The sequence below is a fragment of the Salvia hispanica genome, chromosome 2 (assembly GCF_029641045.1).
Source record: "Salvia hispanica isolate PSC_SH4W2 chromosome 2, Shi_PSC_v1, whole genome shotgun sequence".
Classification (NCBI taxonomy): Eukaryota; Viridiplantae; Streptophyta; class Magnoliopsida; order Lamiales; family Lamiaceae; genus Salvia; species Salvia hispanica.
The window spans coordinates 28,064,739-28,084,890 of NC_142693.1; the positions used below are offsets into that span (position 1 = coordinate 28,064,739).

General features: G+C 38.1%; 5 protein-coding genes and 1 pseudogene across 7 annotated transcripts; 4 read left to right on the top strand and 2 right to left on the bottom strand.

Annotated features, from left to right (window-relative positions):
- Positions 1-77: 77 nt before the first annotated feature.
- LOC125201375 (UDP-glycosyltransferase 91C1-like) lies at positions 78-2,124 on the top strand (annotated as a pseudogene). The gene is made up of 2 exons (XR_016136059.1): positions 78-1,317; positions 1,618-2,124. The product of XR_016136059.1 is annotated as a UDP-glycosyltransferase 91C1-like (transcript).
- Positions 2,125-3,239: 1,115 nt separating this feature from the next.
- LOC125201419 (UDP-glycosyltransferase 91C1-like) lies at positions 3,240-5,327 on the top strand. The gene is made up of 2 exons (XM_048099512.2): positions 3,240-3,896; positions 4,189-5,327. Exons 1-2 carry the CDS (start codon positions 3,308-3,310, stop codon positions 4,992-4,994), a joined length of 1,395 nt encoding a protein of 464 aa, XP_047955469.1. The 5' UTR covers positions 3,240-3,307; the 3' UTR covers positions 4,995-5,327.
- Positions 5,328-5,538: 211 nt separating this feature from the next.
- On the bottom strand, positions 5,539-6,588 carry LOC125201420 (uncharacterized). 2 transcript variants are annotated; one of them, XM_048099514.2, is made up of 3 exons: positions 6,362-6,588; positions 6,187-6,267; positions 5,539-5,815 (listed from the first exon to the last, which is right to left on the bottom strand). In XM_048099514.2, exons 1-3 carry the CDS (start codon positions 6,503-6,505, stop codon positions 5,789-5,791), a joined length of 252 nt encoding a protein of 83 aa, XP_047955471.1. In that variant the 5' UTR covers positions 6,506-6,588; the 3' UTR covers positions 5,539-5,788. The 2 variants fall into 2 exon arrangements, with proteins under 2 accessions (XP_047955471.1, XP_047955470.1); XM_048099513.2 differs by having other exon boundaries at positions 5,539-5,818; positions 6,362-6,584.
- A 1,590-nt stretch (positions 6,589-8,178) lies between these two features.
- PNT1 (mannosyltransferase family protein) lies at positions 8,179-10,935 on the top strand. Its single transcript, XM_048099214.2, has 4 exons — positions 8,179-8,655; positions 9,061-9,243; positions 9,879-10,417; positions 10,491-10,935. Exons 1-4 carry the CDS (start codon positions 8,385-8,387, stop codon positions 10,791-10,793), a joined length of 1,296 nt encoding a protein of 431 aa, XP_047955171.1. The 5' UTR covers positions 8,179-8,384; the 3' UTR covers positions 10,794-10,935.
- A 50-nt stretch (positions 10,936-10,985) lies between these two features.
- LOC125201199 (mitochondrial ribosomal protein L51/S25/CI-B8 family protein) lies at positions 10,986-12,997 on the bottom strand. The gene is made up of 3 exons (XM_048099217.2): positions 12,797-12,997; positions 11,866-11,972; positions 10,986-11,431 (listed from the first exon to the last, which is right to left on the bottom strand). The coding sequence occupies exons 1-3, from the start codon at positions 12,874-12,876 to the stop codon at positions 11,253-11,255; spliced, it is 366 nt and encodes a 121-aa protein (XP_047955174.1). The 5' UTR covers positions 12,877-12,997; the 3' UTR covers positions 10,986-11,252.
- A 2,738-nt stretch (positions 12,998-15,735) lies between these two features.
- LOC125195424 (transcription repressor OFP15-like) lies at positions 15,736-16,404 on the top strand. The gene has a single exon (XM_048093601.2). The coding sequence runs from the start codon at positions 15,763-15,765 to the stop codon at positions 16,303-16,305; it is 543 nt and encodes a 180-aa protein (XP_047949558.1). The 5' UTR covers positions 15,736-15,762; the 3' UTR covers positions 16,306-16,404.
- Positions 16,405-20,152: the final 3,748 nt, after the last annotated feature.

The following is a 20,152-nucleotide window of genomic DNA, read 5'->3' on the forward strand; positions in this document are numbered from 1 at the left end:
TGCTCATTAACATGTTTAAAATGAGAATAGTGTTGCAGTTTGAAATGAATGAAAGTTATGGACTGTAATACTTTGTGGATAGACTTATTAACATTGACTTTTCATGGAGTATTAAATAGTTCACTTTATTTTAGTAATTTCTTTGTTTCTAATGAGATATGCCATATTTTTTACTAACATACTCTAATATTTTCTTTCTTTCTATCTCTTTTATTTTATCAATGATGCTCAGCATCTTAAATGTCTTTATTTTTATGGGATTTTTATGGGACGGATTGAGTACTAACTAAACTGAAATATTGAATTCAGTTTGATCATAAGATTTGATCGAATTTTTTCTTCGTCAAAATTCAAATTTTCAATTTCGATTGGTTTTTAAAAGCAAAAAATCCATATCATATTTCATATATATATTTAATTGATTTAAGTATGCTTAAAGGTTGTAAGTATATAGTATATAGTATATAGTAATTAAACAATCTATTTCTAGAATTATTGGAAGTATTCAGATATTTAGGATTTTATACACCTACTTCACTCAGGATATTTAATACATTTGACAGAACAAACTCATATGGTACCACCACATATCCAATCACAATTTAGCATTGTACTAGTAAACAACTTGATCACATTTTCCAGCACACAAACAATAAATAGGAGTAAATAAGATTGAAAAAATCCACACTACTTTTCAAATTCTGCAATTCCTTCATTTTGTTTTGTTGTGGAAGAGCAAGCCATGAATCTCCACGTAGTGATGTTTCCATGGCTAGCAATAGGCCATCTTAAGCCATTTTTCGAGCTAGCGAAATACTTAGCTCGAAAAGGCCACAAAATCACATTCATCTCGACCCCAATCAACCTTCAAAAAACAGCCAAAGTGCCTCGAAATCTCTCCCACCTCATCGACCCCGTTGCCATTCCCCTGCCTCCGGGTCGACCACCTCCCGCCCGACGCGGAGTCCTCCATGGACGTGCCTCACGCCAAGCAACAGCTGCTCAAGGTGGCTTTTGATATGCTCGAGCCGAAGCTGCGTTCTTTCCTCGAGAATGTGAGGCCTAAGCCCGACTGGATCGTCTACGACTATGCCTCCCACTGGCTGCCGAGGGTAGCGCAGGAACTCGCCATCAAGAAGGCCTACTTCAGCATCTTCACTGCAGCAGCGATGGCGTTTCTCGGGCCTCCGTCCACCCTGTTGGCCAAGGAACACGGCCGGGTCATCCTAGAGGACTACAACGTCGTGCCCAAGTGGCTCCCTTCCTCCTCAGGCTTGGCTTACTGCCTCCATGAAATCACTAGGAGCATTGGAAAAGGTGCAATTTTTCATTTTCTTTTAGTTTGACATGGAAAATCTTGATCTTTTTTGTTCAAAGCCACTATGTTTGTAGTAAACTATCATGCTTTAATATACTCCATCTGTCCACAACCAATATTCATGTTTATGTTTTTTCCATTTTCAATCGACCACAAAAAATAGTCCCTTCTTTTTTCACTTGCAATATTCCATTTTCACTAGCAATATTCCATATTTTTTCTATATATCTCTGGTACTTTACTAATTTTACATTTCCACTCGTGTTATCCACTAACAAGACTATTTTTCTTTGGGACAGATCCCTATGGGAACAAGTACAACTCGGGCCCGAATGACAAGATCCGGTTCGGCCTTACCGTCGATGGTAGCGACATGGTCATCGTCAGATCATGCGTCGAGATCGAGCCCGAGTGGTATGAAACCGTCCGCCGCATCTACGGGAAGCCGGTCTTCCCGGTCAGGGTTCTTCCATCAGGAGATGAAGAATGCGGAAACGGTGAGGACAGCATTGGTGGGGGAAGAGGGCAAATCAGTGAGAGAGAATGCAAGAAAAATGATGGAATTGTTTGGGAGTGAGAGCATAAGCAACTCTTATGTTGACACATTACTTCATCACGTGACTCAAACAAATGGGATCTGAGAAAAATGCTGTTATAAATACTTGGGATATCGAAAAATTGAATCTTGAATCGTTCTAAAGATTCAATTTTTCGATAAGGAGATGCATCATGATATGTTACAATTGTCCATCATTATTTTGATTGATAATGATTATGATGTTCTTTAATTTGATTTTTTTTTTCAATTCGCTTTGATTTGTTTCCTTGTTCAGTATTCCATACCAATTTCCCAACTCCACAAAGTCTCAGATTTTCACTGTGTTATCTGGCTATCTAGTTCAGATTTTCAGTATACGAAAGAAAGATCGAGCACAACGAATCGAGTTGAGAAGGGAAACAAGCTCAAAAACGCACAAGCACACGAGCCACCCAACTGGCTTCACATCTTGTGAGGACCTTCCTCAGCTTTCTAGTAAATGAAAAGGTGAAAAAACGAAGAAAATCTCAATCCGTTCTCGATTTGTTCAAGAACATACCGTAACCAATAAATTCTTCATCTATACACACATAATCACAAAAGCACACAGGTCGTGGATTCACAAGCACGTAGACGACAGAAACTCCATAGCATACAAGTGCAACCGGCTCGAGATTGAGCACAATGAATGAGGGAAAACAATCAAGAAAATTTGAATTTAAACTATAATCTTCTCCCTACTTACATACATAATGCTACATTCTAAAAGGACACCATTTGTTGAGGTAATAAGGTGCAAGTTCACAATCTATTTTTATAATTTTTAAAAATATTTCAGATATTTAGGATTTTATGGCCCTGCTTGGGTTTAGTAACAGACTTCGAATTTTCAAACAGTAGTTTGGATCACTTCGAATTTATATTCTCTTAGATCGAATTTTCGAATCAATTTGTAGTAGTTACATCCCGAATAATACTCCCTCCGTTCTTTTATAGTTGAGTCATTTTACCAATTTGAGAAGTTTCTTCATAGTTGAGTCGTTTCCTTATATGGTAACTTTTTCCTCTTTCTTACTTTACTCTCTCTTACTTTATTCTCTCTACTTTATTCACTTTATACTTTATTCTCTATCTTTTCCTCTCTCTTACCTTTTTATCTATTTATTTAACACACCCAACATTCATTTCTAAAACTCCATGCCAAAAAGTTCCGCCTCAACTATGAAGAAACGGAGGGAGTACTCACTTACTTTACTCAATATATCGACTATTTAGGACTATTTAGGATAGGAAATCATATGCTACCACAGATTTCCAATTACAATTTGACATTTGTAGTTAAAAAACTATTCAACTTGATAACATAATCCATTACACAAACAAAAAATTGTTGAATAAGATTGAAAAAATCCACACCATTTTTCAAATCTGCAATTCCTTCCTTTTCTGCTATGGAAGAGCAAGCCAAGAATCTCCACATAGTGATGTTTCCATGGCTAGCAATAGGCCATCTTAAGCCATTTTTCGAGCTAGCGAAATACTTAGCTCGAAAAGGCCACAAAATCACATTCATCTCGACCCCAATCAACCTTCAAAAAACAGCCAAAGTGCCTCGAAATCTCTCCCACCTCATCGACCCGGTCGCCGTCCCCCTGCCTCCGGTCGACCACCTACCGCCCGACGCGGAGTCCTCCATGGACGTGCCTCACGCCAAGCGACAGCTGCTCAAGGTGGCCTTTGATATGCTCGAGCCGAAGCTGCGTTCTTTCCTCGAGAACGTGAGGCCTAAGCCCGATTGGATCATCTACGACTTCACCCCCCACTGGCTGCCTCGGATCGCAGAGGAACTCGCCATTAAAAGGGCCTACTTCAGCATCTTCACCGCCGCGGTCATGGCGTTTCTCGGGCCTCCGTCCGCGCTGTTGAGCGAGGAACACGCCAGGGTCACTGCGGAAGACTTTACAGTCGTGCCCGAGTGGCTCCCTGCCTCCTCCGGCATGGCTTTCCGCCACTATGAAATGGCTAGGTACCTCGAAAAAGGTGAAATTTACACTTTCTTGTCTCACATCGACTCCGCTATAATACATAGTTAGAGTATACTCTCCCCTTATAAGGCCTTTTTAAGGGGACGTGGGGCTCAATTATACTACCCCCGTTAACTACCAATAATCTTGGTAGTAGACGACGCAGATTTTAAAACAAGGTAAAGTAAGAGACTGAAAAGAAACTTAACCTAAAATAACATAGACTATTTTTTGTGGACAACCCAAAATTAAAAAACATGATTATTGGTTGTGAAAGGAAATAGTAGTAATATTTTTATTGTGAACAGATCCAAATGAGGACGGGTACGACTCGGGCACGATGGACTGGACCCGGTTTGCCCTTACCATCGATGGTAGCAACATAGTCATCTTCAAATCATGCGTCGAGTTCGAGCCGGAGTGGTTGGAAACCGTCCGCCGCCTCTACGGGAAGCCGGTCTTCCCGGTCGGGGTTCTCCCATCGGGGGACGAAGAATGCAGAGACGACGATACGGAGTGGTCGAGAATCCGAGAGTTTCTCGACCGGCAAAAGGAGGGCTCATTAGTGTATGTTGCATTTGGATCTGAAGTTGTATTAACACATAAAGAAACACAAGATTTTGCCCTTGGATTGGAGCAATGTGGTTCACCTTTCTTTTGGGTGTTGAGCAAAGGCTATGAGAAGCTTCCCGTAGGATTCGGCGACAGAGTTCGAGACCGTGGCATCGTTTACTCGAAATGGGCGCCACAGGTCAAGATTCTCGGCCATGACGCGGTCGGGGGATTCTTGACGCACTGCGGATGGAGCTCGGCAGCGGAGGCCCTTGGGTTCGGCCTAGTGCTGATCCTGTTCCCTGTCATGAATGATCAGGGGATTAACTGTAGGCTCCTGCAGGCAAAGAAAGTGGGGATCGAAATACCAAGAAACGAGGTCGATGGAGCGTTCACAAGCGACGCGGTGGCGGAGACGGTGAGGACGGCATTGGTGGGGGAAGAGGGAAGATCAGTGAGAGCGAATGCAAGAAAGATGAAGGAATTTTTTGGGAGTGAGAGCAGAAGCATCTCTTATGTTGACACATTACTTCATCACATGATTCAGACAAATGGGATCTGAGAAAATTGCTGTTATAAATAATTGGGATATCGAAAAATTGAATCTTGAATCGTTTTCAAGATTCAATTTTTTTGATTGGGAGATGCTTCATGATAATGATTATGATGTGCTTTGATTTGTTTTTTTTCAGTGTGACTTGTTTCCTTGCTAGTTTTATGGTGATTTACTTTCTAAAGGAGAGATACATGCATCTCAGAAAATAAATTGTTTTAGGACGGTATCCACCGTAGACCTCTTCGGAGGATTGTTTGTCTGGAGCCTCTTTGGGGTTCCGGACCATATTTTCTCTTTATGTTTTGTTTTCATTAATTGTGTCAACTATCATTTACTCCATATCAGTTTCCCCAACTACACAAATTCTCAGGTGTCACTGTGTTTATCTGGCTATCTAGTTGTAGACATATACGAAAGAAAGATCGAGCACAAAGAATCATGTCGAGAAGGGAAACAACCAACAAAACGAACCACAAAGAAACATGTTCGTGGATTCACAAGCACATAGACAATAGAAACTAGGTAACATACAAGTGCAACCAGCTCGAGATTGAGGGGAAAAACGAAGTTTAAGGAAACATAGCATACAAGTGCAACGAGCTCGAGATTTTCACAAGCAAGTAGGCGAAAGAAAATCCATAGCATACAAGTGCAACGAGCTCGAGATTTTCACACACGGCCTTAACTACACAAACTTCAACCACCCTAAGACAGAAAGATGCACACACACACACAGCAAGCTACATTTATTCTCTCAACAAGCTCAAAAACGCACAAGCTCACGAGCCATCCAACCGGCTTCACATCTTGTGAGGACCTTCCTCGGCCTTCTAGTAAACGAAAAGATGAAAAAAACGAAGAAAACCCCCAATTAGTTCCGGATTTTTTCAAGAACATTACCAACAAGTTCTTCATCTATACACAACTGATCAAGAAAGTAATTTGAATCGACTAAGCATACAACTCTATGATAATAGATTTTGCAGTTAGGAAATTGCAAAAGATGAATTTAAACCACAATCTCCCATTTATACACATAATCAATGCCAAATTTAAAAAAAGACACCATTTTTGAGGTAATAAGGTGCAAATTGACAATCAAACTACATTCTCACTTGAACAGAGCAAATCATAAATAATAATTCCCCAAAATTTCATGTTTTTTGATCATCAAATTATCAATAAATAAAAAATTTACCTTTTCAGACTTGTTCTTGTCAGCTCTCTCTTGCTCCCATTTCTTCTTCCTCAGCTTCTCCAACTTTTCCCTCTCCATTTTCTTCATTCACAAAATAACAAACATTTGAATACATCTTTTTTTTGTGAAGTTATTTGGAAATATTATATGATTAAATAAAAAGAAAGAAGAAAACCTGAATATAAACAGTCTCCACAGCTCTTTCTTCTTCACTTAACACACGCCCTTTGCTTTCGCTGAAATAGCGAAGGCTAGACCGACCGCTGCTTTCCATTAAACGACACACTCTACTACATGAAACGACTGATCTCAGCGCCATAAACCTCAATTCTTTCCTCAACTATGTGAATTGTGATGTGTGTATGTATGTGTAGTTAGAGAGGAACCTTCATGAAAATGAATTTTTTATTACTTTGGATAACTATCACCTCTGATTAAATTTGACATGTTTTGGATACTTATCACTTTTTATTTACGAAATTGACATATTTTATGGCTATTTTCGTATCCAAAAATTATATTCGTTCAGGCATAGTATTATATTAGTAAAAATAAATTATGTTTCAAACCTCGGTTTCGAACGGGAATGGTACGTCATATTACGGTGACTTAGATGGCCATGTCTCGTGACAAGGCGTTAATAAGTACGTTCAACTAGAGCGGGATGGTACACCATTTTTTGAGTAGGTGAGCCGCTCCGAAACTAGAGATGTCTGATAAAACTCAATTATTAGTTTCGATTTTCGATTCGTAACTAGCTTTTACAAGCTTAAACAAAGTCGGTTCATTAATTCTATTGATATAATTTTGATTTCAATACATACGAATTGAAAATCACGATTAATTGTTGATTTTGGATCAAAATAGAGAAAAATCAATGAAAAAATTAGGGCGATTTTGATGTCACTTCCTTGGAATCGCAAACACTATTTGCAAATCAAAATAACAATTCTTGAATCGGTTGCATTGCACAAGGGCTATCACCATTCCACACTCAAACTGACAAATTCTTGAATGGTTGTATTGCACCCCTTATAACTAGGGCTGACAATTATTCGTGTCGGGTTTAGATTATTCGTTTTCGAAATAATATTATGATATTATTAATGTTTAATATTTTAAATTTTGAGTTATGGTATGGAAGTGAAATGTGAATTTTGATTTCTTAAGTCTAAAATTGTTAGTACTTAAATTACATATCGTGTCATGTCGTAATTTTCTTAACTGGCCGTGTTTGTATTTACCCTTATTGGTTAGGTGCCATTAAAAGATTGACCCGATAATGACCCAACACGCACAATTTATCACCCCTACTCACAACACAAACACAATGAGACTGCATTAAGGGGTGTCAAAATGGATATCGGGAATTGGATAACCAATATCCGAACCTGAAATATCGGGTAATTGGATATCCAATACCCGATTTTTCGGGTTTCGGAATCGGGTTAGGGTATAGGATTTTTGGATTACTGGGTATCAAGTAACCCGATATCCGATCGGGTATACCCAAATTACTCGAATTTTTTAATTTCTGTTAAATTTAATAAATTATGTATCTATTTTATTGTTTATAAAATAAAATGTACTCCCGAAATCCTTCACTCTTAAGTCACATTTAGGATTAATGTATGAATGTGATGTTTATTATGGATAAATGATATGAATTTCTTATTTCTAATAATTCGTAGTAGTTTTTTTTAGCTTAAACTCGAACCACTTCAAGTTTGAATCCAATTCGAACTACAAGTTTGTATTTCTAAAATTTTGTAGTTATTTTTTCTTAAAAAATAATTAAAAAAATATTTAAAAATCCACAATCGGATACCCGAAATAATTTTCGGATCGGGTATCAGGTATTAGATTTTGAAAAATTTAGGATCGGATATCCGAAATTTTCGGATCGGGTATCCATTAGTTATTTACTGTAGTAGGAGTACTAAATAAAAATAAAATTAAAAGGATCATATTTTTAAAAAAAATTACTCCACACTCAATTTAATCTCCACCGCCGGTAACCCTCACCGCCCTCCGCCGCCGCGCACTAGAACTGGAAGGAAATCTTCCGACTCCAAATCCTCCTTCTTGTTCGAGTTACGCTACAAATTTCGATTTATCTCACATTTCGATTCCTAACATCCGAAAGCCGAGCTCGGCGTCAACGAAGGCACCTGTGAATTGGCATCGAGAATCGAGCAATGGCGGAAATAACTTTCCGATCCGTGCTTCTCCTCTCAGCAGTGTTTCGCGTGGTTTTGATTTTCTACGGCGAGTGGCAAGATGCTCACATGGCGGTTAGATACACTGACATCGACTACTTCGTTTTCTCCGATGCCGCGGCGTTAATGGTTTCTGGAAAATCGCCATATGATAGATCGACGTATCGGTATTCGCCATTGCTAGCTTTTCTTCTGACGCCTAATTCGTTTCTGCATCAGTCGTGGGGAAAATTTTTGTTTTCTGCATCAGGTGTGTTTGTATTTATGCTTCAAAGAAGCTTTTTAATTAGATTGAACCTTAATTTTGATTGCGTTATTGATGATTTGGTAGAATCTCTATTTGAATATTGTTGTCAGTTGAATTAGGATTTTAATTTACTTCGTTTTAGATGTGGTTGTTGCATAATGTTTGATTGAACTAGATGAACTAATTTCTGGATAGAAGAAGCAAACATAAAGTTGATTTTTGTTACCGAAATGATGACATAATTTGCAACAAAAAAAAAGGGAAGTATGGAGGGCTCTTCTTTGTGGGGAGATCTTGTTGAACATCTGAAAAATGCAGCTGAATTGATTGTGTTAAGTTATGAATTGCTTGCTATGGAATCCTCGATGATGCAGACGATGAACTATCATAACTATATTGAATTGACAGATCTACTTGTGGGGTTGCTTATCCACAGAATTCTGAAGCTAAGAGGAGTTCCTGAGAAACTGTCTACCTACTCGGCAATGGTGTGGCTTTTCAACCCGTTCACCTTCACGATTGGAACACGTGGGAACTGTGAGCCCATCGTTTGCTCCATGATTCTGTGGATTTTGATATGTCTGATGAAAGGTACAAATTCTATACTTAGCTGTGATTGCTTTCTTGTTAGTGTAAACCTGTGTTTCTTTAGGCTCCATATCACTTAAGTCTACCTGCAAATGGAAAATCTTAATCAGTAAATCTACTAGAATTGTCCACTGACATTTGGAGGCAGAGTTGATAATGACGATAACATTAAATAACATAAATGGAAGCTGTGTGCTAAATCCAGAGCTTTGGTTAATGTTCTATTCACAGGTATCTTGCATTTTTGGCTAAATTGGAACAACGAGGCACTTGAAATGATTGTACTTACGTAGATTAGTTTTGTTTCAAATACAGTGACGAGGGCACTATGACGAAATAGGCTACAGTCGTAGAGGAACTTATGTAAAACTGAATTATTAGATATGTGAATGGGAACATTCAAATAAGTTTTTAGGTAAATTTTTCATCAGTGGAAGTTCATCATCTTGAGGAGTTGTTAACTCGCTGCAAACAATATCGTGTGACGGTGAGGAAATACCATAATTGTTAGAAATCAAACAAGAATTTTCAACATATGCATGAAAACTAAATTTTGTTAGATATTTATTGTTAGTAATTGGTGTAATTGGGGTTAAAATCTAGTGGTGTAATTTGTGTGATCTATCTGTGGACTACAGACAATCTCATACAGGCTGCATTTTGGTATGGCCTCGTTGTTCACTTGAGAATATATCCCATAATTTATGCACTTCCGATCATCATACTTCTTGATCCACTGTACTTTCGACACGGTAAAAAGCCAGCCCTCGGGAAGTGGAGTTTTAGAACCTCAGAGTCATCCCTTGACTCAAGCAACGCAGAAAAAACTGGTTTTTGGAACTTTTTCAGAAGCCTAATAACATGGAGACGGGTCGTGTTTGGGATTCTGTCTGGAACTACTTTCCTAATCTTTACAGGATTGAGTTTCTATTTATACGGATGGGATTTCTTGCACGAGGCACTGCTATACCATCTCACACGCACAGACCCTCGCCACAACTTCTCGATTTATTTCTACCACATATACCTCCACTACGAACACGAGCTTTCAATCCTTGAAAAACTCATCTCCTTTCTTCCACAGTTCATAGTCCAGCTGATTATAATCCTGCGCTTCGCCCCGGACTTGCCATTCTGTTTGTTTCTTCAGACAGTGGCTTTTGTAGCATTTAACAAGGTTAGTGACAATGTAATATCACTTCCTCAGCAATGTACATGTACCATTGTCTAATTCTCGTCTTTCGTTACAGGTCATAACAGCGCAGTACTTCGTGTGGTTCTTCTGTCTACTACCTCTAATACTCCCGTGGAGCAATATGAGGCTCAAATGGAGAGGCCTGGCTTGTGTGTCTGTGTGGATTGGAGCGCAGACGCATTGGCTGATGTGGGGCTACTTGCTCGAGTTTCGAGGTAAGAACGTCTTCCTTCAGCTATGGATGGCAAGTCTACTCTTCTTGGCAGCCAATACCTTTGTTATGATCAATATTATTCGTAGCCATGTATTTTGCCCTCTGTTCAAACAATCTTCAAGCAAATCAGTGAAAGATGATTAGTAGGATTTTTTTGTATCTCTTGTGGAATTTTTGTTGCAACAATGGGTAGATCTTAGATCTTGTTTGTGTATTTGTTTGTTTGTTTTTCATTTTTTGTTACTTTTCCTCATTAAAAATTAGATTCGTGTTTGTTTTGATTAAATGTTTTTGGAGCACTTTTTATTTCTTTCTGTATGCAAAACAAGTTGCAAATATCCAATTCTAAATCCGTATACTCACGCTAAATAAAAGACTAAACCATTATAGTTGGAGGATTCATGTGGATCAACTAATAAAAACACGAGATTCTACCAGCCAGTAATGCAAATCATGTTCGCCCGAGGAAATCATCTCGGATGCCTGAAGAATTCAAGAACATTATCGTCGGCTCAAAGGTTCGATTTAACTGTATAAAGAAGACATCTACTCTTCACCAAGTCCAGAAAATGGAGTCGAATCCCAAAAGCAACCAACCCTTGTTCAGTTTGCAATCTTCAGGTCAATCGACCAAGTTCCTTGAACACTAGGATGCTTAGTCACGTGTCTCGTCTTCAGCTTCAGCACTTTCCTTCCTTGAGAATTTCTAAGCCTGCTTGCACACTGGAGCACATCCTCCGGAGTCATATTCTTCACACAGACAACGCGCTCATTTTTGTTCTCTGCATAAATACCACATTTCGTGTTTCTGGTTAAACTCGGATAATTCACTCACATAGCAGAAGAGGGAAACATGCGATGTTTATGCCTCAGTTTAATGAATTTTGAGGAAATTCGTTGTTCTCTTTCATTAGGCACACCACAGATCACAAGCTATAAGAATCCACGAGAATGATCTCGTTTCTCATAAGAAAGTGAAAAGAGAAAACGTGGTATCCATATTAAAGGAAGTATGAAAGGATTCAAAACTCTTTTATATCTTGATGCATGATTTTGCTAATAAGAAATGCAAAGAAAGAGAAGGCGAACGAGCAGACAATTGATAACCATCAGCCACAATTCAGGAACCGGACTAATTTCAAGTTTTAGTAACTTTCTAGACATGATACAGATCAACATGACGCAAAACAACAAGGGATAAAGAGAGAGGTCTTACTATAGAATCCTTTCAAAAGTGGATGGTAGCCACGATTTAGTTCAGTCACCACCTCAAGCTGAGGATTCTTCTCTATAAAAGCTGGCAGCTCAGACTCCATAAACGCCCTAAATCAGATATAGAAACGGTCAATACGAAGCTGTTTTTCCTTCCCATTTCGACTCCAACCCCAACCACTATATATGACAATGAGAAGATAACTCTTCCAAAACATCTACGCACCCTTTTAACAAAAAATAATGAAGCGATGCTCCTTAACCAAATGTTTAGCTCTTGGTGACTATAATCTCAAGGAAGCATTCTTACTAACATGTCGAACCATCAATGTATTTTTCCATTTTTCCATTTCTAATCAAAAGTTTTAAACAAAAATATAAGATTATAACAAAGAATCCCATGGAGATGGTCGGTTACTCGAGTAAAATGAAAAACCGATAAGCCTCTCACTACAAATGGCCCTTTCCTATCATATAATCCGACATTGTAATCTATCATTGCCGGTTCACCCACGGTCACGTTACGATAAAGTCCAATCAGCAGCAACCTCATCAAACAAATCACAATACTAAAAAGTGATTAAGCTTGAACAAGAGAGCTACTGTGTTTTAATTAATATCAATTGTGAATGCAAATTACCAAATCCCTAAACATCTATCTCCATCTATTTCACAGATTATCATCATCATATAAGCATGTTAGATTTGGGGGGTTTTCATCGGAACTCAATTATATAAGAAATTCATACCAAATGCATTCAATTAAAATCCCTAATCCTAATTTCTGAAAAGCAATAACAGAAAAAACAAAAAGCCCTAACTTTATTTCTCAAGAACTGCAGAAAATCACTACAGCATCCGAAATTAAACCAAAATCCCAGTGAATTGATGTTTAAGGTCGGGACAAATCGAAAAAAAATCGCATATAGAGTCACCTGATGCCTCTGCTACTGCCGCCCCAATCGCAGAAACTGACAACGAGCTTTTTCAGCTGCCACACACCTCTCAAAGACATTTCGTTTTGTGAGGATGAATCGATCTGTTTAGAGCTGTGGATTGAAACGCGAAAAATGGAAGTGTGGTTTCAAGAAAAAGCTAACTACTGAGTGAGCACAAAATAGGGTTACAAACTTTGAATTGAAAAAAAATTGTAGCTACAAAACAAATTTATAAAAATAAAGTTTTATGTTTAATAAATATTATTATTTCTAAAAATTGTTTCTAACTAGTAATTTTTAAAAACTGAGAATTTTATTATTTTGGCATTTTTCAGATACTATTTTGAATATTTCTGTTTCATGCAGATTTAATTAATACTATAAAAATTGGATTTTCACAAACGATTTCAATGTAATATACTACTTTGGATCGGTTTGAATTTAAATATTCTCAAAATTTGAATTTCTAAATTGATTTGTATATGATGAAAATCGATCTCAATTTGGAATGTTCGCCCTCTAATGTGAAAAAGACTATGAAACATGAAAATTGAGTGTGGATGTTTAGAAAAAAAGTCTTTTATAGGTAAATGAACATAAATTTAAAGACTGCGTTATGAAGGATTCAAAGTCGAGATCTTTGGTCTCAGACATCAACTCTCTACCGTTTGATCAACTCACACACCCGAAAAAGAGTCTCTCTTGTGGCTCTCCAGGTCGTCGTGCGCACATAAAAAAGTTCACCCTAATTAACACTTAATCATCTTAATTAAAATTTAACCATCATAACTAATTTACTAGTTCATGAATTTGGTGCTAATTAATGGTAGTGCCATAAGCCTTAGTAAAATTGGGCTCGGCTCAACGCACCCAAATTTAGAATTGGACAGAGCTATGCCTAAAAACATTAGGGCTTTAAAAGGCTAATATGTGGGCTCATTGAGTGATCGGGTTTTGGGCTTAAAAACCCATTGGTCTATAAGTCGATTAAGATTCAAATCAAAATTCAATACATATAGGATGAACTCAGACTTTGTTCACGTGATCATTTCCAATTATACACCAAAATTCATTTTATTATAGACAATTTATCTAATCATACACCAAATTCAGATTCATTTTTTATTTTTCAATCAAATAACACCAAATATGGTGTTTATTGCAAAAATTTTATAAGGTAATATTGACTTAAATATGATGTAAATGGTTGAAATAAAAATATACTGAAAAATGAGTTTGAGTTTAGTATAAATAGTTGGAGATAACCTTATAGTCTCAACTTTGATTTTATTTCAAGCATAATATAGTAAAGCAAGTTTTTTATTTGTTTGAAATTATGTCATCTCACCACCTACATAAATATAGTGAACAAAGATAGCATAAACAAATTCCTTAGGAAGTTAAGTGTCTATCATGTATTAACACATTGCATTCATTGCTTTACCAAAGACAACTAAATCACCAAAGACAAAGATAGCATAAACAAATTCCTTTTTTATTTGGTGGAATAGCATTCATAGCTTTACCAAAGACAACTAAATCACCAAAATAATTGTTAGTAATTAATAGTTACAAAGGGCCCTGAATTGCATAAACAGATATAACGGAGATAGAAAGTAGGAAGTTAAGTGTCTATCATATATTAACACATTGCCTCTCTATTGCATCTAACAACAAAAGGTAGATACAAGCATTCAACTTTCAACCAACTATACATCACTACCTCACATGGTATTAATCTCATATTTTATTATAGGGTTACTTACCAATAAAATCTCATAAAATAAGTCAGTTCTTATTTGTGTTTCATTTTTCAAATGACAGATATTGGGAAAATTGAGAGGAATTTATTTGGCTTTGTTTTAATTTTTCTAAGGCTAAAAATGATGTTATTTAGTCGTCCACATGGTTACATTAATACATGTATGCGCCAATATTCATACATATCACCAAAATTTTGCATGTGTGTGCCAGTTCAACGTCGCATTTGCCTGAAAAAAAATATTGTATGGCAATTGCAATTTTAAGAAATTTCGCGATTTGTTATTCAAATTTTGAAAAATGCATAACTAGATCAGAATGTGATAAACTTCATGATTTTACAGACATTATTATATAGATAAACATTCTCTATATTCACTAGTTTTCATTAGTTATATATAGTCGTATATTCATAAAAAAAATTGTGACATAAAATGCGACAAATAATTACATGATACTAATAAAAGTAAAAGTGACAATAAATATATAGGGGATACTAGCATTTCAACTTGAGAAATTCGAAGTATGGATTTAAAAAGGAAATAAACTCATCAGTGGAGTCTTTCCAACCGCACGTTGGAAGTTAGAAAAGACAAATCAAGATTTTAGGGGAAAGGACAAAACAAAGTTATTTGATTTAATATAGTACTATATGATTTATTTTCTTGAGTTACTTACATTAATGAGAATAGCAAAATCCTCTAAAATATATATACTTACTATATGTCCAAGACGTAGATGGGGTTGAGGGTCGATAACCGATCTTAGTTATCATCAAACATTTCGTGGAACGCTATGATTCACTTTTATTCTTTGTCTGCCATCCATTGTCGGTGATGACTGCTGCACCACCCCTCCTTACTAACCTCAATGATGACATTATTGACTTTCCAATCTCACTACTTTAAGACGTTTTCATCAATTGCGATTCATTTTTATTCGTTGTCCGCCATCTACTATCAGTGACGGCCACTGCACCACCTCTGCCTTCCATCGAAAACAACCTTATAGCTATACATGACAACCATAGAAACCATAAATTGAATGGCCTACCACTTCCTAGGCTTAGGTCCTTTTTCCCTTTGTCCCACCTATCTCTCACATTTTATCCACCCCCACCCCTATTAATATCCCCAACTTCTCACAAATAAAAACCCACTAAATTAATTCTCCTAACATATTTAATTCCCACAAACACAAGCATGACACTAAAAGCCACAATGTCAAAGAAAATGAAAATCATCCCTTCCATTTTCAAGAGCAACCAACCATGGCAATGGCCCTCCCCATGCCACCACCCCAAAACCCTCTCCTTCCGCCTCCCTGACGACGCCTCCCCGCCCTCGGCCGCCAGGCTGTCGGAGCGGCTGTTCTTCGAGCCAGAGGAGACGAGCTCCATCGTGAGACGACGACTTCAGGCTTCGTCCCCGTTCAAGGACAGCGTGGCGATGGCGCTGGAGTCGGACGACCCGTACATCGATTTTAAGAGGTCGATGGAGGAGATGGTGGAGAGCCGGGGATTGTTCGATGATTGGGATTGTTTGGAGGAGCTGTTGTCGTGGTATTTGAGGATGAATCGGAAGATGAATCATGGATTTATTGTTGGTGCGTTTGTGGATTTGTTAGTGGCTTTTGCAGCAAAGACGAAGACGCAGACGTGTGATACAGTACTGTCAGGTGAGACAAGTACTGTGTACTCATCTGCGTCTTCGTCTTTCTCTTCTCTCTCTTGTGTGGTCGATTGATCGATGCCTTTTTTGTACAGTGTATTTTGAATGAATATGAAACTCTTTTTCTTTCACTCTCGTATGTAGAGATAATGGAATGGCAATTAATTTTGGATGTTTTAAGTAGTTTATTAGGTGATGCTATTGATTTCTTGTTCTTATATATCCTTCGTCGACGACAAATAGTCTTAATAATAGACGATATAGTTTCAATACAAAATAGGTCCACTAAGAGAGAGATAAAGAGAAAAAATGACTCGTCTTAAATACATTCTTCTTCGACTAATAATAGTCCTAAATATATGCTTCTTACTATTTTTTTTTATTATTTCATGGGACGTTATAAATCAGTAAAGTGTCTTTGGAAAAACAAATGGATGGCTCATTGCCTCATTCTATGATTCTCATATATTTTTAGTCGTTATATATTACTAACATTGATAAAATAAAATAAAAAAGCAATAGTTGATATCTTTATCCTCTTTGTGTATGGACAAAATTATGCAGTGTCACAAATCAAGGGATAAGAGCACTCCCAATGGAGTTCCCTAAAAACTCCCTTATTTCTCCCTAACTCCTGCCACATCAGCGCCACATCAGCACCAAAATTTATCCCCAGTTTTTAGCCAAGTGCTACATTGGTTTCTCCCTTATTTCTCCCTTATTTCTCCCTAACTCAACATTTCATTTTTACATCATTATTTTTTATATTATTTAATTTTCCCTACAAATGTATTTAATAAATAGACTAATAATGAACAATTCATCGTTGTATTAATCATTGGAAAATATAATACAACGAGAAAAAAAAAACTACAAATAAAAAACGCAAATAAACAAAGATTTAAAAAAAAAAAATCTAAGACGGAGGGGCCGGAGGGGCGTCGGGATCGAGCCCCAGCGTACTCTGCAGGTGTTGGATGCATTTCCAGAGGGCCGCCTTTTCTTCAGGGGTCCCGCCGCCGGTGAAGTACAGCGTGTACATCTGGGTCAGATTGGCGACATTGCTCGAATAAGTGGCTTTTTCTAAGTCGATGACGGATTCCGACGCGACTTCCGACGTTGCGCCCTTCCCCTTCCGCCTCCCCTTCGCCTTCTTCACTCCCTCCGGGCGCTCGTGCGGACCATCCCCACTCAAGTCGATGTGGGCCGCGCTCCCCTCGCTCTCCGAAACGCTAAGTCGCGAGCGCACCGATTTCCCGTGCAGCGCGTCGTGCATTCCCGTCCGGAATTTGGGGAGATCCTTCAGCTTATCGTAGATGTTCCAATACTTGAAGCCCTTCGTCGACAAGTACTGGCTACTATACATCCGGATGGCCTCATCTCGGACCATGTGCTCGTTCTGGCCACTCGTCATGTGAGTCATCAAGTTAGAATAAATACCGTTGAAGTGCCCGCAGTCCCTCATGAGGCGCTCCCAATGCCGACGGATCGCCTCGCTGCCATGGTCCTTCATTGAGGCAGTCTTGTGGCTCCTGTACTTCGCGGCAATCCGCTCCCAGAATATGATCTCAGTCTGGTAGTTGCTGCGCTCCGCGTCCTGTGACGTGTCCGCCCAGCAGTCGGCTATCAGCTCGGACTCTTGCAGAGTGTAAGTAGTCCTTACCCGCTTCGGCCTCTCATCGGAACCCGTATCAGTCGCAGCCGACGACGCCGGCGCCTTCCCCCTCCCGCTCCTAGAAGGCGGCTCGGTGGGCGTTTCTTCCACCTCGAAGTCCTCCGCGCTCAGTGTCGCGGCCTGAGATTCTTGGTCGCCTGGGGTTGATCCGGGGGTGTCGAACTGGGGCCGATACACATCGTCGGCTGGAAAGGGCATTCTGCCGGCAGAGTTGAAGTACGGAGAAAGTCTCCGCGCCGGAGGAGTCTGCAAAGGAGACGGACCCCCGTATGGAAGTTGGCCGGGAGGAGAACCCATCGCCAACAACGACTGCATCCACTGCTCGTTTGCTTCATCCGTGTTGGGAATTTGTGAACTCGACTCTTTCCCCTTACCCTTATCCTTACCCGATCGGGAACTTTTCTTCCAAAAGCTCATAATTTTGATGAAAATTGAAGATTGGGAGAAGAGATTGAAAATGGAGAGAATGAAGATTGTGGGTGATGAATGGAGGAAGTGGAGGAAATATTTATAGGGGTGGAATGTAAAATAGCCGTTGGGTTCAAAAAAAAAAAAAAAAAATTTTAATTATCGCCGATTATCGCCGAGCGTCGCCACAGTGGCCGGCGATCGCTCGGCGATAATCCGGCGTTAGAACGCCACTCGGCGAAGCAACGGCAACATTATCGCCGAATTATCGCCGACTTCGCCACAATGGCCGGCGATAATTCGGCGATAACCGGCGATTTATCGCCGAGAATTCGCCACCTCCATTGGGAATGCTCTAAAGTGATATTCAAAAGCGCTTTGGTTTTGGGGAAATTATTTTAGTGATTTTTGTAACATAATCAAGACACCCATTTTAACACATTTGCACATGCAAATAATTCAAATAACCAGAAATAATAATAAGTTAAACGCAACAACCTTGCAAGAATCACGTCTTTATTAATACAATAAAAAAGTTGCTTTATTTGAGTTTTTTATGTGTACATAATTTAAAACTCTCTTTAATCAATTTGATATTTTAATCAGCAATAATTAACCCATGATATATCATACTAATGAAACATAGATTGGCCAAATAAATTGAGGTAGATATCATTTTTATGGAATAGGGAAAAAGATAATTTAAGTGTCTAGTTTAGGTTGTATTAATGTTTTGTTTGGTTTTAATAAGAAAAAATTGCGAAAAGCATATTAAAGAAAGAAAAGCCCATACCTTTCCCCTTTAAAGCAAAAAAATGCCCTGTTTCTAAGGATAGAAGGGTACATCCATTTTGTCATTTTCTTCTTAGCATGCTTGTGGACCTATATTATACTATAGGAGAATGATCAAATAATTTTTCATATACTAACATATTTATAAGTGATAAGATGACTTTAGTTTTTCAAATGATTGATTCCTAATTTTACACTTTTGTATAGTATGATTCATATGCCATCATGTATAGATATATATAACTCAACAATGTGTTATCGACGGACTCGCTTTTCCGATGCAAGAAACATAGTCGCTTAAGCTATGAATTAATGAGTTAGAATGTCCAATTCAAACACAAAAATAAAAATAACAACTACACAACCATCAAATAATAAATGCAAGGACGAAACAGGAGGAAAATCCAACCAAAAGACACTTAAAATGAGAAATTCAACCCTAATATTAGACACTTTTAGATTACTCCAAAAATGTGTGTGAATTTGAAAATTTTAGTTTAATTATAAATCTCAATGGTGAAGTTAGACATTTATGATTTGTTCAATCAAACAGTTATTAGAATCAGTCAGCAAAACTGAGTCTCGTATCCACAACTACTATAAGGAGCAAGAAATGATAACTAATTGACTTTGGCAAGGGTCTATCATCCAAGCCAAATAAAACTCCTCAAATTATTACAAATAGATTAATAACTACCAAAAACACCCAACTCCAAAATTCCAATTGTTAGCCACAACTTGAATATTCTAATTGTTAATAAAATTGTGCACCATACAATTTGTAATGTATTGCGTCACATTTGTTGTCTTTCCCTTCTTAGTAATATTGTGAATTAAGGAATTAGGCATATGTCGTTGGATATGGCAGATGCGACGGTTGGGCGTAGTTAGGTGGTCCAAATACTTAGGTATTTCATTAATGCATATAGACATATTATTTTGGTATGTTGGGGAACTTGTTACACAAATTAGTTATTTGCTGCCCATTTATAATGATTTGGCGACACATCAAATCGACGTCCGAGCAATATTACGAATAGTTGGGGT

Bases quoted from the DNA above. Each gene is read 5' to 3' on its own strand.
- LOC125201420 (XM_048099513.2), bottom strand. From the start codon at position 6,505: ATGGCGCTGAGATCAGTCGTTTCATGTAGTAGAGTGTGTCGTTTAATG. The intron at 6,268-6,361 runs GTTTTCTTCTTT...TTGTGAATGAAG, and splicing joins TGGAGACTGTTTATATTCAG to AAAATGGAGAGGGAAAAGTT. The intron at 5,819-6,186 runs GTAAATTTTTTA...TTCGTTTACTAG, and splicing joins ACAAGAACAAGTCTGAAAAG to AAGGCCGAGGAAGGTCCTCA.
- LOC125201199 (XM_048099217.2), bottom strand. From the start codon at position 12,876: ATGTCTTTGAGAGGTGTGTGGCAGCTGAAAAAGCTCGTTGTCAGTTTC. The intron at 11,973-12,796 runs GTGACTCTATAT...TATCTGATTTAG, and splicing joins GGCAGTAGCAGAGGCATCAG to GGCGTTTATGGAGTCTGAGC. The intron at 11,432-11,865 runs GTAAGACCTCTC...GTATTTATGCAG, and splicing joins ACTTTTGAAAGGATTCTATA to AGAACAAAAATGAGCGCGTT.
- PNT1 (XM_048099214.2), top strand. From the start codon at position 8,385: ATGGCGGAAATAACTTTCCGATCCGTGCTTCTCCTCTCAGCAGTGTTT. The intron at 9,244-9,878 runs GTACAAATTCTA...TGTGGACTACAG, and splicing joins TTTGATATGTCTGATGAAAG to ACAATCTCATACAGGCTGCA. The intron at 10,418-10,490 runs GTTAGTGACAAT...CTTTCGTTACAG, and splicing joins CTTTTGTAGCATTTAACAAG to GTCATAACAGCGCAGTACTT.
- LOC125201419 (XM_048099512.2), top strand. From the start codon at position 3,308: ATGGAAGAGCAAGCCAAGAATCTCCACATAGTGATGTTTCCATGGCTA. The intron at 3,897-4,188 runs GTGAAATTTACA...TATTGTGAACAG, and splicing joins GGCTAGGTACCTCGAAAAAG to ATCCAAATGAGGACGGGTAC.
- LOC125195424 (XM_048093601.2), top strand. From the start codon at position 15,763: ATGACACTAAAAGCCACAATGTCAAAGAAAATGAAAATCATCCCTTCC.